General features: G+C 40.9%; 1 protein-coding gene and 1 pseudogene across 1 annotated transcript; both read right to left on the bottom strand.

Moving 5' to 3' along the window:
• LOC141182657 (uncharacterized) overlaps positions 1–16,571 on the bottom strand; it is a 1,085,038-nt pseudogene that overhangs the window by 1,052,506 nt on the left and 15,961 nt on the right.
• On the bottom strand, positions 1,893–16,550 carry LOC141182717 (gastrula zinc finger protein XlCGF53.1-like). The gene is made up of 7 exons (XM_073660856.1): positions 16,453–16,550; positions 16,083–16,201; positions 15,774–15,953; positions 15,569–15,692; positions 15,388–15,485; positions 15,105–15,195; positions 1,893–2,188 (listed from the first exon to the last, which is right to left on the bottom strand). Exons 2-7 carry the CDS (start codon positions 16,158–16,160, stop codon positions 1,893–1,895), a joined length of 867 nt encoding a protein of 288 aa, XP_073516957.1. The 5' UTR covers positions 16,161–16,201; positions 16,453–16,550.

The following is a 16,571-nucleotide window of genomic DNA, read 5'->3' as shown; positions in this document are numbered from 1 at the left end:
GTTACAGGTAAGAGGAGTGTATGGCGCCGGAGATCGCACGGTATGCGTAGAAACTGAACGCATACCGCGATCTCCGACGCTATACTTACATACTTACCTGATTGGGAGGAGCGTTGCCGCGGCGCCTCTCTCTACCGTAGACCGGGGCAGGAGTGAGGCGTCGGATAAGCGCATGCGCATAGCGCTATCCGGCGCCATTTTATTGAAGACACATTTGCAGTGTGTCTTCATAAAAATTACGCTGAAGAGCGCGGTGCTCCGGCGCCGCACTCCTCCCCCGGCCTCCGGCAGAACAGGACGCAGCAGCGCTGGAGCACAGAGAAGAAAGGTGAGTATAACTGTTTATTTTTTTTGTATGTGTGTACAGTGTGAAAGGGATGAGGTGGCCACACATACCAGGATTGTGGGGTGAGGGGACCATGCATACCAAGATTGGGGGGTGAGGGGACCATGCATACCAGGATTGGGGGGTGAGCTGTACCACACATACCAGGATTGGGGATGAGGGGTGCCACGCATACCAGGATTGGGGATGAGGGGTGCCACGCATACCAAGATTGGGGATGAGGGGTGCCAAGCATACCAAGATTGGGGATGAGGGGTTCCATGCATACCAGGATTGGAGATGAGGGGTTCCATGCATACTAGGATTGGGGATGAGGGGTTCCATGCATACCAGGATTGGGGATGAGGGGTTCCATGCATACCGGAATTGGGGATGAGGGGTGCCATGCATACCGGGATCGGGGATGAGGGGTGCCATGCATACCGGGATTGGGGATGAGGGGTGCCATGCATACTGGGATTGGGGATGAGGGGTGCCATGCATACCGGGATTGGGGATGAGAGGGGCCATGCATACCAGGATTTGGATGAGGGGCCATGCATACCAGGATGGGGATGAGGGGTGCCATGCATACCAGGATGTGGGTGAGGGGTGCCATGCATACCAGGATAGGGATGAGGGATGGGGTACCATGCATACCAGGATAGGGATGAGGAGTACCACACATACCAGGATTGGGGATGAGGGGTGCCACGCATACCAGAATTGGGGATGAAAGGTGCCACACATACCAGGATTGGGGGTGAGGGGTGCCATGCATACCAGGATTGGGGATGAGCGGTGCCACGCATACCAGGATTGGGGGTGAGGGGAGCCATGCATACCAGGATTGGGGGTGAGAGGTGCCATGTATACCAGGATTGGGGGTGAGGGGTGCCATACATACCAGGATTGGGGGTGAGGGGTGCCATGCATCCCAGGATTGGGGGTGAGGGGTGCCATGCATCCCAGGATAGGATGGTGGGGACAGGATGGGGGCAGCACAAATACCAGGAGGGGGGCAGCACATACCAGCATGGGAGACCATATACCAATAAAAATGCTCGCCACCCGGGCGTAGAATGGGTTCAATAGCTAGTAAGATATAGCAGTGCAGGATCACTGTTATACCTTGTAACCTGTCAGCCCTGCAGACACAAGCTAGTTTGACCATGTACTACGCATGATCAAACTAGATTGCAAGTATCTGATCACCCGGATGTTGTCATGACGAAATCGGGTCACCATGGCAACGATCGAGACCCCGCGATGACATCTCCAATCCAAGGTAAGAAGGGTTGTTTTTCCTCTCCCTTCTCCTGAAGTGCTACGATCTACTTCAATCACAGCATTTCGTGGTTTAATGTACTGGGGACAGTGCGGGACCGCTCTTGGCAATGAGTACCAGGTGTCAGCTGTCAGAATCAGCTGACACCCGACGGCAATCATGCACGCACAGCCTCTGTGCGGGTGCAATCGCCTATACGTAATAGTATGTATCTGGTCCATAAGGCCCAGGGCACAGGGATGTATTATTACTGACCACGTCATAAAGGGGTTGATGACATCACAGTGTCCTATGGAAGGTTCCTGAGATGGTATTTCTGTGCCTTTTTGTTTCAGTTGATGTTTCCTTTTCTCCTGTGCTGTTTTTTCTTGTTTGTTTCTCTTGTAATAGGAGTTTTTTAGCTCCTGAATAGACTCCAATAGACTCTGTTGCTCCAGCTGAGGTATCTGGGTCAGAGGAACTAAAGGTGACCTTGTTAGGTGTACGATGCATATTGGAGCTATATTTATGGTTTCTAAGGATGGATCTAGGGGATTTGCCGGTTTTGTCCCACCTTCCCCACTCATCAGCTTGATCTGTGGATTAATCATGGGAATCACGTTCTAGTTTTATAATTTCCATGATTTTCTCTTCTGCTTTGCTAATTTTAGCATTACTTTTATTAATGAAATCTTCAAAGTCCCAAAGTCTTTCTTCCAGTGATAATTCCAATAAATTCTTTCAGCAATCCTGGCTTGATCTGACCGGCTTCTATAACTGTGGAGCGCACCGCTGCAAGGCTTGTGAATGCGCCCAGAAGTCTAAATCATTTATCCTCTTAGCGCCCGAGACAATTTTCACCTTAATGACCAGGCAGAGTTTTTGAAATTTGAACAGCGTCACTTTACGTGGTAATAACTCATGACACATTTTACTTTATGTTAATGGTAAATTTAAGTCCATATTTTTTGCATTTATTTGTGAAAATATCAGAATTTGAGACAATTTTGAAAATGTTCCAACTTACAATTTTTATATCCTTAAGCCAGTTAGTCCTGCTGTACTAAATAATTAATACATAACATTTCCCATGTGTCTACTTTACATCTGAATCATTTTTCAAATGTCATTTTATTTTGTTGGGATATTAGAAGGGTTAAAGGTTTAGCAGCAATTTCTAATATTTTCAAGAAATTTCCAAAACCTGTTTCTTTAAGGATCTATTTAGATATAAATGGACTTTGAGGGGCTTATTTATCTGAAACTCCCCAAAAGTGCCACCATTTTAAAAACTGCACCCCTCAAATGCTTCAAAATTGCGGTCAGGAAATTTTTTAACCCTTCAAGTGCTACACAGGATTTAATGCAAAGTGGAATTAAAAAATATAAATTTAAATCTTGCTTCTAAAATGTTGCTTTAGCCCTACATTTTTCACTTTACAAAAGATAGCATGATAAAATGGACTCCAAAATTTGTTATCCAGTTTCTTCTAAATTAATTGATACCCCCATATGTGCTCAGAAACCTCTGTTTGGACAAACGGCCGGGCTCGGAAGGGAAGGAGCACTATTTGAATTCTGGAACACAAATTTGGGTGAAATAAATTGTGGGCAATGTGTCGCATTTGCAGGGCCCCCAAAGCGCAGAAAATCCCCCCCACAAGTTACCCCATTTTGGAGACTACACAGCTGAAGGATTTTATCCAGGAGTATAGTGAGAATTTTGAGCCCACAGGTACTACACAGAATTTGATAACATTAGGCCGTCATATTGACAATTTTCATTTTTTTCACAAAAATGTTATTTTAGTCCCAAATTTGTAATTTTCACAATGGATAATAGGAGAAAATGGACCCCATAATTTGTAACACAATTTTTCCTGAACACGATGATGCTCTATATGGGGTAAAAAACGTCTGTTTGGGCACATGGCAGGGCTAGAATCAGTAAGCAAACTATTTGTCTGGAATAAATTGTGAATGCCATGTTGCATTTGTAGAGCCCCCGACATGCGAAAACAACAGAAACCCCCCCACAAGAGACCCCTCAATGAATTCATCTAGGGGTGTACTGACCATTTTTAACCTGCAAGTGATTTATGAAACTTTACAACATTTAGATGTGAGAACAAAAAATAAAAATGTTTCCACTAAAATACTGTTTTAGCACCAAATTTATAATTTACATGAGGCGTAATGGGGGAAACTGGACCCTACAATTTCTCCCGAACGTGGCAGTACCCCATATGTGGTTGTACACTTCTGTTTGAGCACACAGCAGGGATCGGATGGGAAGGAGTGCTACTTGGCTTTTAACCCCTTTCTGACATTGTCAGTAGTGTTGATCAAACATGTATTGTTAACCCTTTTGGCGAGCATGCTTGGGTGCTTGCCGAGTATTTGCGGTGTGCTCTGCATCTTTGTTAGTGGCGCCGCGACTGCATGTGTCTCAGCAGTTTATCAGCTGTGACACATGCAGCCGCGTGTGTCATAATACGTCCGTGTGCCCTGAGCCTTATGGACCAGGTATGTATTATTACGACATGGCAATCAGGCCCACACATAGGCTGTGAGGGAGCGATCGCAGCCAGGTGTCAGCTGATTCTGCCCGCACTGCTCCCTGCACTTTAACCCCCTAAATGCTGTGATCGGTGCCCCTCTGCTCTTGGATCGGAGATCCCGCACCATCAGCGCGGGGTCCCGATAGTTGCCACGGTGACCCGATGTCGTCATGACGACATCCGGGTCACCAGACACCAGCAAGTTAGTTTGATCATGCGCAGTGCATGATCAAAGTAACTTGTGTTTGCAGAGCTGACAGGTTATTATGTATAACAGTGATCCTGCACTGCTACACATTATAGCTGCGATCAGACAGCAGAAAGTGAAAGTCCCATAGTGGGACTAAGTAAAAAAGTGAAAAAAGGTAAAAAAAAGAAAAAAAAAAAGTTGTAAAAATTATATAAAAAAAAAAAAATATATATATTTTTATATGTGTGATACATACACACTGTACCCATAAATAAATATTATTATGAAAAACAAAAACAAAGATAAAACAATAAAAGTAAGCATATTTAGCATCGCCACGTCCAGAACGACCTGACCTATAAAACTGTCTCACTAGTTAATCCTTTTAGTAAACACGGTAAAAATAAAAAACAAAGCAAAAAACGATGCTTTATAATAATACCGCCGACCAAAAGGTGGGATAAAACGCAAAGAAAAAGACGAATGTAAATAAAAATGGTACCGCTGAAAACTTCATTTTGTCCCGCCAAAATCAAGCCACCAAACAGCTCCATCAGCTGAAAAATAAAAAAGTTATAGCTCTCAGAATAAAGCGATGCAAAAAAATTATTTTTTTTATAAAATAGTTTTTATTGTTTTAAAGCACAGAAAAACAAACAAAAAAAAATCCTGAATTGTTGGCTTTTGTTTATTCTGCCTCCAAAAAATCGGAATAGAAAGCGATCAAAAAATGTCAGGTGCCCGAAAACGATACCAATAAAGACGTCAACTAGTTCCGCAAAAAACAAGCCCTAACATGACTTTGTCGGCTGAAATATAGAAATATTATAGCTATCAAAATATGGCGATTCAAAAACTAGTCTTTAAGCGTATTTTAGTGACAGCTGTCAATCATAAAAACCCAATATTAATCTGGTCTCGCTGAAATCGCACCGACCCGAAGAATAAAGTCGTCTAATCACTTATACCGCATGAGGAACAGCATAAAAAAATAAGATCAATTCTTCACCTGCTGATTAGTTTAATTCTGCCTCCCAAAGATCGCAGTAAGGCTCTGTTCACATTTATCCTGCGTTCTGAGGGCTTACACCGGAGTTTCTATGTAAATCTCTGAAATACGCGATTCAGACAGAACCCCCTGCGGCCTGCGGAAGACTCCCTGTAATGAGGCAGATGGAGGCACCGTGGACGCAGTCCGGCCTGTGATCCCACGGTGTCACTCTTTTAATTAGATGTGCATAAAAATGCCAGTAGCCACAGTTTTGTGAACCTCTGAAAAAAAGGACACCGCTAAACAGAGGCCAGAGTAACTCTAACTCTGCTGCTTCATTATAGTGAATGGATCCCTCGGGGTAGGGTTAGGGTTGTGTTAAGGTTAGGATTATGGTTGTGTTAGGTTTGGAATTTTTTCAATAGTAAAGAAAAAAAAATGACGACGATATGGCGATTAGTGTTGAGTGTAAGTGCTCGCTACTTGAGTTTGGATCGGGTGCTTGGGTATGCTCTGAGTATCGCGGGTGCTCGGGTGACATGCTCGAGTCTCCGCCCCGCATGTTTCGTGGCTGCCATACACGAGCAATCCCCACGTTTTTTTTTGGGGTGTCTAACAACCGTGAAACATGCGAACAGGGACTCGAGCATGTCACTTGAGCACCTGCGATACTTGGAGCATACCTGAGTACCCGATGCAAACTCAAGTAGCAAGCACTTGCGCTGAAGACTAATGACAACTTATTCAATATGATGACCTAATGTTATCAAAATTCTGTGTTGTACGTCTGGGTTCAAAACGTTCACTATACCCATTGATAAAATCCTTGAGGGGTGTAGTTTCCAAAATGGGGTCACTTGTGGGGGGTTTCCACTGTTTAGGCACATCAGCGGCTCTCCAAACACGACATGCCGTCCACTCTCGATTCCAGACGATTTTGCGTTCATAAAGTCACACAGCGCTCCTTCCGTTCTGAACCCTGTCGTGTGTCCAAACAGTGTTTTTTCCCCACATTTGTGGTATTGGCGTACTCAGAAGAAATTGCACAACAGTTTTTGGGGTCCATTTTCTCCTCTTTCCCTTGTGAAAATAAAAAATTTGGGGCTAAAAGATCATTTTTGTGGAAAAAGTTTGATTTGTTTATTTTCACGGCTCTACGTTACAAACTTCTGTGAAGCACCTGGGGGTTCAGCATGCTCACCACACATCTAGATAAGTTCCTTGAGGGGTCTAGTTTCCATAATGGTGCCACTTGTGGGGGGTTTCCACTATTTAGGCACATCAGGGGCTCCCCAAATGCAACAAGGAGTCCGCTAATTATTCAAGCAAATTTTACATTCAAAAAGTCAAATGGCGCTCCTTCCCTTCCGAGCCCTGCCGTGCGCCCAAAAAGTGGTTTCCCCCCACATATGGGGTATCGATGTGCTCAGGAGAAATTGCACAAATTTTGTGGTCCATTTTTTCCTGTTACCCTTGCGAAAATAAAAAAAATTGGGTCTAAAGTATTTTCTGTCATAAAGGTTCCTCAAAGTCACGTCAAATGTGATGTGGTCCCTAAGAAAAAGGTTTTGTAAATTATGTTGGAAAAATGGGAAATCGCTGGTCAACTTTTAACCCTTATAACTTTTTAACAAAAAAAAATTTTGGTTCAAAGATTGTGCTGATGTAAAGTAGACATGTGGGAAATGTTATTTATTAACTATTTTGTGTGACATATCTCTCTGATTTAAGGGCATAAAAATTCAAATTTCTGATTTTTTCACAAAGTAATTGAAGTCATATCGAAGAAATTTTAACACTATCATGAAGTACAACATGTCATGAAAAAACAATCTCATAATCAGTGGGATCCGTTGAAGCGTTCCAGAGTAATTACATAATAAAGTGACAGCGGTCAGAATTGTAAAAATTGGCCTGGTCATTAACGAGCAAACCACGTTCGGGGGTAAAGGGGTTAACACAACAAAAATTAAACAGAGCAAATAATATATATCACATCAAAGGAAAGTATCTACGTATCAGACAATTGTCTAGTACCAATAAGATGGTGACATATCTATGCTAGGATATGAATGGCAGACCATTTGGGAATAATGAGAAACACCAAACATGAGTTCGGTCATAAACCTTTATTTCACAAGCAATTGGTTACATGGTGGCACTGCAGAAGCGGGTGCCCACACTACATAAAATACAGTGATTGTATAATACACAAACCGTTATATATGTACAGTAGGTGATATCCAGAAGTCTATTGATACTATTCTGAACATTATTGGAGAGTTTGGTGAATGGTCAGGACTGTCCATTAATTGGGGTAAGTCAGTTATTCTACCATTTGAGGATATCCCTAATTCGAGCATATTAGAACATACACGAATACAAAGGGTTGAGAAATTCTAATACTGAGTATAAATATCACAAGAAGAACTCTGGATTACATTGCACTGATTCTATATCTTCTTCTGGAAAAGTTTAACCCCTTTCCAAACTTGTGTTTAATAGTACGCACAAGGTAGTGACCCCCCGGTTCAGCACAGGCTCCGGCCTTGAGCCCGCACTGAACCGGGACATGTCAGCTGATTTATACAGCTGACGTGCCCACAACAGCCGCGGGTAGAATCATATTCTATCCGCGGCTGTCAACTAGTTAAATGCCGCTGTCAATCTCTGACACCGGCATTTAACTCGCACTTCCGGGAAGCGTGTTGTTAGCACTGCCCATCGGTGACCCCGTCACATGATTGCGGGTCACCGATGGGTTGGCATGAAAACCCGCGGTCTTCAGGAAACCCCTGTGGTAGTCATTTCTAGATTGCTATGAGCGCCGCCCAGTGGTCGGTGCTCATAGGAAGAGAGCATTTCTGCTGCATACAAGGGATCTGCTCGTCCTCTGTATGCAGCAGAGCCAACAGGCAAGTGCTGCTTCTAGTCTCCCATGGAGACTATTGAAGAAAGCAAAAAGTGTAAAAAAAATGTTTTTAAAAATATTGAAAAAATATATAAAAGTTTAAATCTACCCCCTTTAAAATAAAATAATAAAAAAAACACATATTTGATTACACTGTGTTCAGAATCGCCTGATCTATAAATATAAAAAAATAATTAATCCGATCGGTAAACGGAGTAACGAGAAAAAAATTCTAAACGCCAGAATTACGTTATTTGGTCGCCGCAAAATTGCAATAAAATTCAATAACGGGCGATCAAAACATCGTATGTACCCCAAAATAGTATCAATAAAAACATCAGTTAAGCACGCAAAAACTAAGCCCTCACCCGGCCCCAGATCCCAAAAAGTGGAGACGCTACGGGTCTCGGAAAATGGCGCCTTTTTTTTTTTATTATTATTTATTTATTTTTAGCAAACTTTGGATTTTTTTCACCACTTAAATAAAAAAGAACCTGTAAATGTTTGGTGTCTACGAACTCGTAATGACCTGGAGAATAATAATGGCAGCTCAGTTTTAGCAATCTGTGAACGTGGTAAAAAAACAAAACAAAAAGAAAAACGACTGTGGAATTGCAATTTTTTTGCAATTTCACCACACTTGGAATTTTTTTTCCTGTTTACCAGTACACGATATGGTAAAACCAATGGCGTTATTCAAAAGTACAACTTGTCCCCCCAAAAAAAGCCCTCACATGGCCATATTGCCCGAAACATAAAAAAGTTATGGCTCTGGGAACAAGGTGGGCAAAAAACAAAAATGCAAAAACAAAAAATCCCATGGTCGTTAAGGTAGAAAATCGATGTGTGGTGCAGATTACCATTATTGGCTGTAGGAAGAGGGAACTTATCAAAAATTACATTGATGCCCCAACTCTTATACATTCTGCATAATGCCCTTATTTGGATCCATAATTCCCATTTTCAGAAAATTCATATCACGTTTCATTGTCTTATGTGGAAAAAGAAATCGGCGAGGATAAAATGTGAATAACTACAAAGTGACAAGGAATCTGGTGGATTGGCGATTCCTAATGCACTAATATATTATATTGCAACATTTGGGTGGGTGGCAAAGCGCTGCAAACCAATAATAGTATTAAGGAGTTAATTACCTCAGGACACGGTGGAATATTCCTATTCATATAGTGGAACTGAAAGACCTCGCACACAAGAAATCAATATACCCTACACTTGCTCTACTCTACAAGGTCTGGGATAGGGGTAAAGATATAATGGAAATAGGAGACTGCAATGAATCTACACCTATATGGTTTAATAATAAATATGCAGAGTTCTATAAATTAGAGGGATTCCGGAGTTGGGAGGATAAAGGAATATATACGATATAAAACATATTGTCTGAAGGAATACTTAAGTCCTTTGATCAATTAAAGGGGGATTTGGGGTGACAAATAAACAATTCTATAAATCTCTACAGTTTCGGCATTCATTTAATGCACAATCAAGATGGACGCCCTTTTGGGTAGAAAATAATACTTTTGTTAAGTTGGTATTAGAGAAGGGAAATCCTAAGGGTCGTATTTCTGATATTTACAGAGTCCTTCTTGATAATTATTTAAAAATATTTCCTTCTCCAGCTAGACAAAAATGGATGGAGATATAGGTCCAATTTCTGAGGATCAATGAAGAGCGGTATTAGAACTGGTTCCCCAATTATCTGTAAATGAGGCTCAGAGATTCTCCCAGATCATATTAATACATAGGAAATATAAGACGCCTAGATTCCTATGTAACATAGGATACCGGACTGCTGCTGAATGTCCAGGATGTAACATGGATGCTGCGGGCCTATTACATCCGCTATGGGAATGCCGAGAGTTAGGTAAATACTGGAAAGGAGTTCTGTCTATTATAAAGAGGGTGTATAAAATAAATATTCAACCAGACCCAAAAAATGCCTATTAGGTATATTAGAGGATGATATGGAATTTAACCCAATTTCAATAGGGATTTCACATATTTTATTTAAAACTAGGAAACATATTGCATCCAAATGGATTAACCCCTCACCTCCAGAAATTAGTGAACGCAAAAACAGGGTAAATAATATTATCAGATTAGAAAAAGGGGTATATAAAAAACAAAACTCAATGAATAAATTAGAGAAAATATGGGGCTTATGGTTGGATACACCAGGAATGCCATCAAGGGGGTTATTGCTGGAGAGACAATGACTGGCGAGGTCTAATGTTTCATTGTAATGTATATTGGAATTCCTTAACATGTGGTATGGGTAATATAGCACACCTATATGTGTATAGGATTATAATGTTTATTACAATATTATGGTTATATAAGAGATTTCAAGAACGTAGAATGTTAATTGTAAGATATAGTAATTGCAAGTTATCAGACGGTAATGGGCAAGCTGAAAGGATATATAGGAGAGATGCATATGTCATCCCTATGGTATGTTATTTTATTATTGTATGTACCGGTTTCTTGTTTTGTAAAAAAAAAAAAATCTCAAAAATTTATTGGATTAAAAAAAAAAAAAAAAAAAAAAAGATTAGAAAAAAGGCTTCTCCCCTGTGTGAGTTCTCTGGTGCTTTACCAAAGCTGATTTATGGTTAAAACATTTCCCACATTCTGAACATGAAAATGGCTTCTCCCCTGTGTGAGTTCTTTTGTGTTTATTAAAATATGATTTATGGTTAAAACATTTCCCACATTCTGAACATGAAAAAGGCTTCTCCCCTGTGTGGGTTCTCTGGTGGTTTTCAAGATTGATTTTACGATTAAAACATTTCCCACATTCTGAACATGAAAAAGGCTTCTCCCCTGTGTGGGTTCTCTGGTGTTTATTAAGATGTGGTTTATGGTTAAAACATTTCCCACATTCTAAACATGAAAAAGGCTTCTCCCCTGTGTGGGTTCTCTGGTGTTTATTAAGATGTGATTTATGGTTAAAACATTTCCCACATTCTAAACATGAAAAAGGCTTCTCCCCTGTGTGAATTCTTTGGTGATTAACAAGATTTGATTTCTGGGTAAAACATTTCCCACATTCTGAACAGGAAAAAGGCTTCTCCCCTGTGTGAGTTCTCTGATGCTTAATCAAAACTGATTTTTGGTTAAAACATTTCCCACATTCTGAACAAGAAAAAGGCTTCTCCCCTGTGTGGGTTCTTTGGTGACTAACAAGATCTGATTTAAGGTTAAAACATTTCCCACATTCTGAACATGAAAAAGGCTTCTCCCCTGTGTGGGTTCTCTGGTGACGAACCAGATCTGATTTAATGTTACAACATTTCCCACATTCTGAACATGAAAAAGGCTTCTCCCCTGTGTGGGTTCTCTGGTGGATATTAAGAGGTGTTTTCCGGTTGAAATATTTCCCACATTCTGAACATGAAAAAGGCTTCTCGCCCTTGTGGGTTCTCTGGTGATTAACAAAAACTGATTTCTGGTTAAAACATTTTCCATGTTTGGAATAAAAAAATCTATTATCCATTGTGTGTATGTTTTGATGTTTAAGAATAGACTTTTTGAGGGTAAAACTGTTTCCATTTTCTGAATGTGAAAATGACTTCTTTCCTTTAGGAGCAGTTTGCTTTTTAATGCTTATTTTATTTTGATTTTCCTTAGTAGTCGGTAATGAATCAGAAGATAGGACCTGTTTCATAGAAGAAGTAATGGTATTCACTTCAATTGTATCCTGTGGGATCTCAAGATCATCCAATTTAAAGATCTCCTGTCCATCTGATCTTCTGGTACAGTCATCTGCCAAGAAAAAATCAATTATTAATTTTGAATAAAATATCCTTGAAATTGATATTTTTTAACATTTCTACTTAAAATGTCTAAACAATCAGATCCCTGGGCTACATGCTAATCCAGGGAAATGAAGAAATATATGCTCAAGTTTAAAAATCAATTTTATTAGACACAAATCTAAAAAATAGAGGATTTTAAATATTCCTCTATTTTTTAGATTTGTGCCTAATAAAATTGATTTTTAAACTTGAGCATATATTTCTTCATTTTCCTGGACTAGCATGTAGCCCAGGGATGTGTTTGTTTAGATTGATTTAGAAGTGGTATGCAATCTTTATTTATTTTTCTATGGGATTCTTGTGTTAATTGTACTTAAAATGTCTGTAGAAATGGCAAGTTATTGACAGAATGACAGTTCACAGTCTAATAGAAAACCTCATAGGATGAACCAGTAGAGCGTGGTGTCCAACTGTTTGCTCATTCTGTTTCCAAAATATGGAATAAGAAGCCATCAAACAATGTTATGTAGGGAAAAATGACACCAATAAAAACTTCTACTCATCTCACAAAAAACAAACCCCCACTCAAGTCAAACAGAGGATTCCACATTATTAGATTCTCAAAGGCTCTTGAGAATCAACATGGCTTCCATAAACCAATCCAGCAAAATCCGCTCTCCCGAAGTCAAATCCCCCCTCGCTTCTGCGTCCAAACAACATTTAGCATCCATGTATTTGGCATTACTATAGTGAGAGGAACCCACTTAATTTAAGGTGTGTGTCTCCTGGAGCTCAATCTGGGCACTATGCGTTTGGTAAAAAATGGCCAATGTGCAATTTTTTCTCTCCAACGTCCACTGCGTGCTAATTTTCAGAAAGTGCCTATGGAGTCAAAATAATCAAAACTCCTATAGATTAATTCACGGAGAGTTATAATTTCCAAAATGAAGTCACTTTATGGGGATTTCTACTGCTTTGGTTTTCTGACATTTTGTCATATTACGGCTTCTGCAAATGGTGTGTCCCATCTCCTCTGGGATCTGCTCCTGCGACGTCGGCTTCTGTCACCAGGAGCCGCCTTATTCATCCTGCATGTGGCGCTGGTGATGGAGGAGACGTCAGAACCAGAAGCTCTGGGCGGTGCAGGCTCTGTCCAGCCACTAAGATTAGGGTGCCTGGGACCTGTTGAACCATCCTGTCTGGCAATATGGGTGTGTGTGCTGTCCAGCTGAAGTAATCTACTTCAGCCAATTGGAAAACACCACACCCTACTAAAGCTGGAAGCATATTGCCAGAAGCTGCCAGATACAGCCTTGTTCTCCTCTGGTTCAGTCCTCTGTGCTCAGCTCCCGGCTTGTGTATTTGTTTCCTGTTGTGATCCCGGCCCGTTTACTGAATACTCTTGTGTCTTCTGATTTTGTATTTTCTCTGACCTCCATGTTCTGACCCGGCTATCTGACTATTCTTCTTGCCATCTCACACCACAGAACATCAGGTAACACCATGGCCCAAGCCTAGGGGTCTCTGTGTAAGTCCAGATCCATGTAGAGGGGTTAAATGGTGATGAGCAAGACAATCCCTGGGATCTAGAAAATGAAGTAGATAGCGCCAAGCCTGTTCGAGGTAGCCATCTTTTTAGATGTCAGGTGACCATGAACAGTGTCCCCAATATATTGTGTCTGTAAACTATTCCAGCAAGATCTGCATTCAAATAGCTAAATGGCGCTCCTTCCCTTCTTAACCTGCCATGTGCCCAGACAGTAGTGTACAACCGTATATAGGGGATTGTCAGATTCAAGAGAAGTTGGAATATTATTTGTAAGGTCCATTTGTTTCCTATTATCATTTGTGAAGAATCTCAGAGTTATCACCACATAAAGTGACACACGTCAGATCTGAAAAATGAGACCTGATTAACAACACAAAACTGGCTGCGGGAAGGGATTAAATCAGAATATTTTGGGCACCAACTACTGTAGTCAAAAACTGTGACTATAGACAATAACACATCTACTGAAATGATCAAACTCAACAGTCTCCATCAGTAATAAATGAGTAACTAGTGGTGAAACCTCTCTGGGGTAATTAGAGTATGGGGCTCGGGGGCTCTTGGCAATCTAAACTATTATAAGGGACAATATTTTCTATCAGATGAGATTCAAGAAGAAAAAAATAGATATTCAAAGAGAACTTTTTATAATAGTGCAGAACTGAAGTGTCCTAAATTTAGATCTCGGACATTTTGAAAAAGCAATGGAGATCTTTTTTCAAAGACTACCAGGGTATTAGAGTCTCACATAAGTGAGGCAGCCTGATCCAACCACAACCTGTTAAAAAAAAAAAAAAAGCATTCTATGTTAGATCCCCAACAACAACGTATGTTTGGAGGGAGACCTCCAACACTAAACTGGAGTTTAGAGAAAGTATTAGCGCCCCCATTTCAGGAGAGATTGTGCAGTAATCTGAATTCCTTAGGATCGAAAACATAATGGAATTTATGACGTGGAGTGAATCCATGAAACCAGGGCTGGAGCCAACACATCTCCTGCAGGCGGGAATAAATGTATATTACAGCCATCAGCCACGCACAGCTTAGAGATATATCATGGCACAGGTGTAATGTTTTCTGTATAGTTTATCACAATCCTGTTTGAAGTTAGATTTAAAATAAATTTTAAAGTTTAGATAAAAGGAAACTCTGCTGTTATTGCATCATTACCCTCCGCTTTCTCTTACAGTCCGATCATAATATTTTTCTTCAAGTGATTTTCTAACTTGTCAGCACATTCTACATACGCTGCCATTTGGCTTTATAGTTTACAGATCTGGGCAGGTAACGGTCAGCGTCTCCTAATCCCAGGGGGTAGGTGGATCCTTCAGGTTGTAAGTTCTACAGAAAAGGGCTTTCCCAATTCACAAAGTCATTTGAACATTTTCAGATGGAGGTGAATGTTATGCTGCAGCGGCAAAATGGTGATCACACGATTGTGATACAGCCGGACTACCGAACTGATAAAGCAGCCACAGCCGGTGACTGAGAAGAATCTGTGACTTCTCTGCATTTAGTGGTTACTACTCACCTGGGTAGTCATATGTAAGAATCTCCTCTTTACACCACTCATCACCCCTCACATATGTCTCTGTAGTATTAATATGGGTCAGATCTTCACCCTGAAACAAATATTGTAAAAGTCACAGACTGATGGAGAAGTCCCATCTATGATCAGCTCTAATCCTGCCATCTCCACCGCTCTCATTACACTAGTATAAAACATATAACACTGGTGGCTAAAACAAGACTGAGCACTTCACAGCCGTCTACACATCATAGGGGAGATCTCACGACACCTTCTCTCCATCTACCTGATGATCCTGAGGAACATTGGGATCTTCTTGTTTACAGTCCTGTGGAAGAAGGGGATGGGGACATCTCTCTGGTGTTGTCCTCTTACTGGATAGATCTGGAGGGAACACATACAGGGACTGAATTCATTCTTTACATACAGATAATTATAGGCCGTGTGTATTTAGTCCTGTCTATTACCTGGTGATGTGAGGGACTGGGGAACCTCCATCATGACGTCCTTGTACAAATCTTTGTGTCCTTCTAAATACTCCCACTCCTCCATGGAGAAATAGACAGTGACATCCTGACACCTTATAGGAACCTGACACATACAATGATGGCGTCATCCCCCAATCCTTAATAGTGTTACTGTATAATGTCCCAGCATTCCCAGCAGTGTCACCTCTCCAGTCAGCAGCTCAATCATCTTGTAGGTGAGTTCTAGGATCTTCTGGTCATTGATGTCCTCATGTATCAGGGGTTGAGGTGGAGGCCCTGTGATTGGGCTCAGGGGTCTTCCCCATCTCTCAGACACAGGGTCCTGACAGCGCTCACTAGAGGTCTTCTTCACTACTGTGTAATCCTGGTTATGGAGAGACACATTAATAAATCTCACTCCAGACATTTCCAGAGTCCTCACCTCTCCAGTTCTGTCCATCTGTTATTCCCATAGATAATAATGATGTAATGTGACGTCATCAGAATCTCTCACCTCTCCAGTAAGACGGAAGAGGATCTCTAGGGTGAGGTGTAATATCCTCTCCGCCATCTTGTCTCTGTCCATATCCATCTTTGATGGGTAACTCTGGAAAATTCTCTTCTATAAAAGACCTGAATGAGAAGAAGATGAGCCGATGTAACATCATAAAAATCCTGTGTAATAATACAATTACTGGAGATAATAAGGGGAAACATATGAGGAGATTTATTATTTTACAGTATTTAGTTTTCGGCTTTACATCTAGTAATAAAACCTATATATTTTAGGCCTCAGACAACAAGCAGTTTCTTCCTCGGAGTCTGCAGCTGAATACGTTTCTCATAGACTCATCTTCCATAAAGCTAATTCTTGTCTCATTTACCGACACTGGAATCAGCATTAGTAATACTGCAGGAGATATCCATTACACGTGACGTGAGAAATAACTACTTCATGATGAGGATGACATTAGGCTTTCCTATATTGCAAGAAAAACACCAG

The sequence above is a fragment of the Phyllobates terribilis genome, unplaced genomic scaffold, assembly GCF_046119375.1.
Source record: "Phyllobates terribilis strain yellow unplaced genomic scaffold, ASM4611937v1 Scaffold_35__1_contigs__length_13245226, whole genome shotgun sequence".
NCBI classification, from domain to species: Eukaryota; Metazoa; Chordata; class Amphibia; order Anura; family Dendrobatidae; genus Phyllobates; species Phyllobates terribilis.
This window is presented reverse-complemented; position numbering and strand designations above follow the sequence as displayed.

Bases quoted from the DNA above. Each gene is read 5' to 3' on its own strand.
- LOC141182717 (XM_073660856.1), bottom strand. From the start codon at position 16,160: ATGGATATGGACAGAGACAAGATGGCGGAGAGGATATTACACCTCACC. The intron at 15,486-15,568 runs GTAATAGACAGG...TGTTCCCTCCAG, and splicing joins CCAGTCCCTCACATCACCAG to ATCTATCCAGTAAGAGGACA. The intron at 2,189-15,104 runs GTGAGTAGTAAC...ATTAATCCACAG, and splicing joins TCTTACATATGACTACCCAG to ATCAAGCTGATGAGTGGGGA.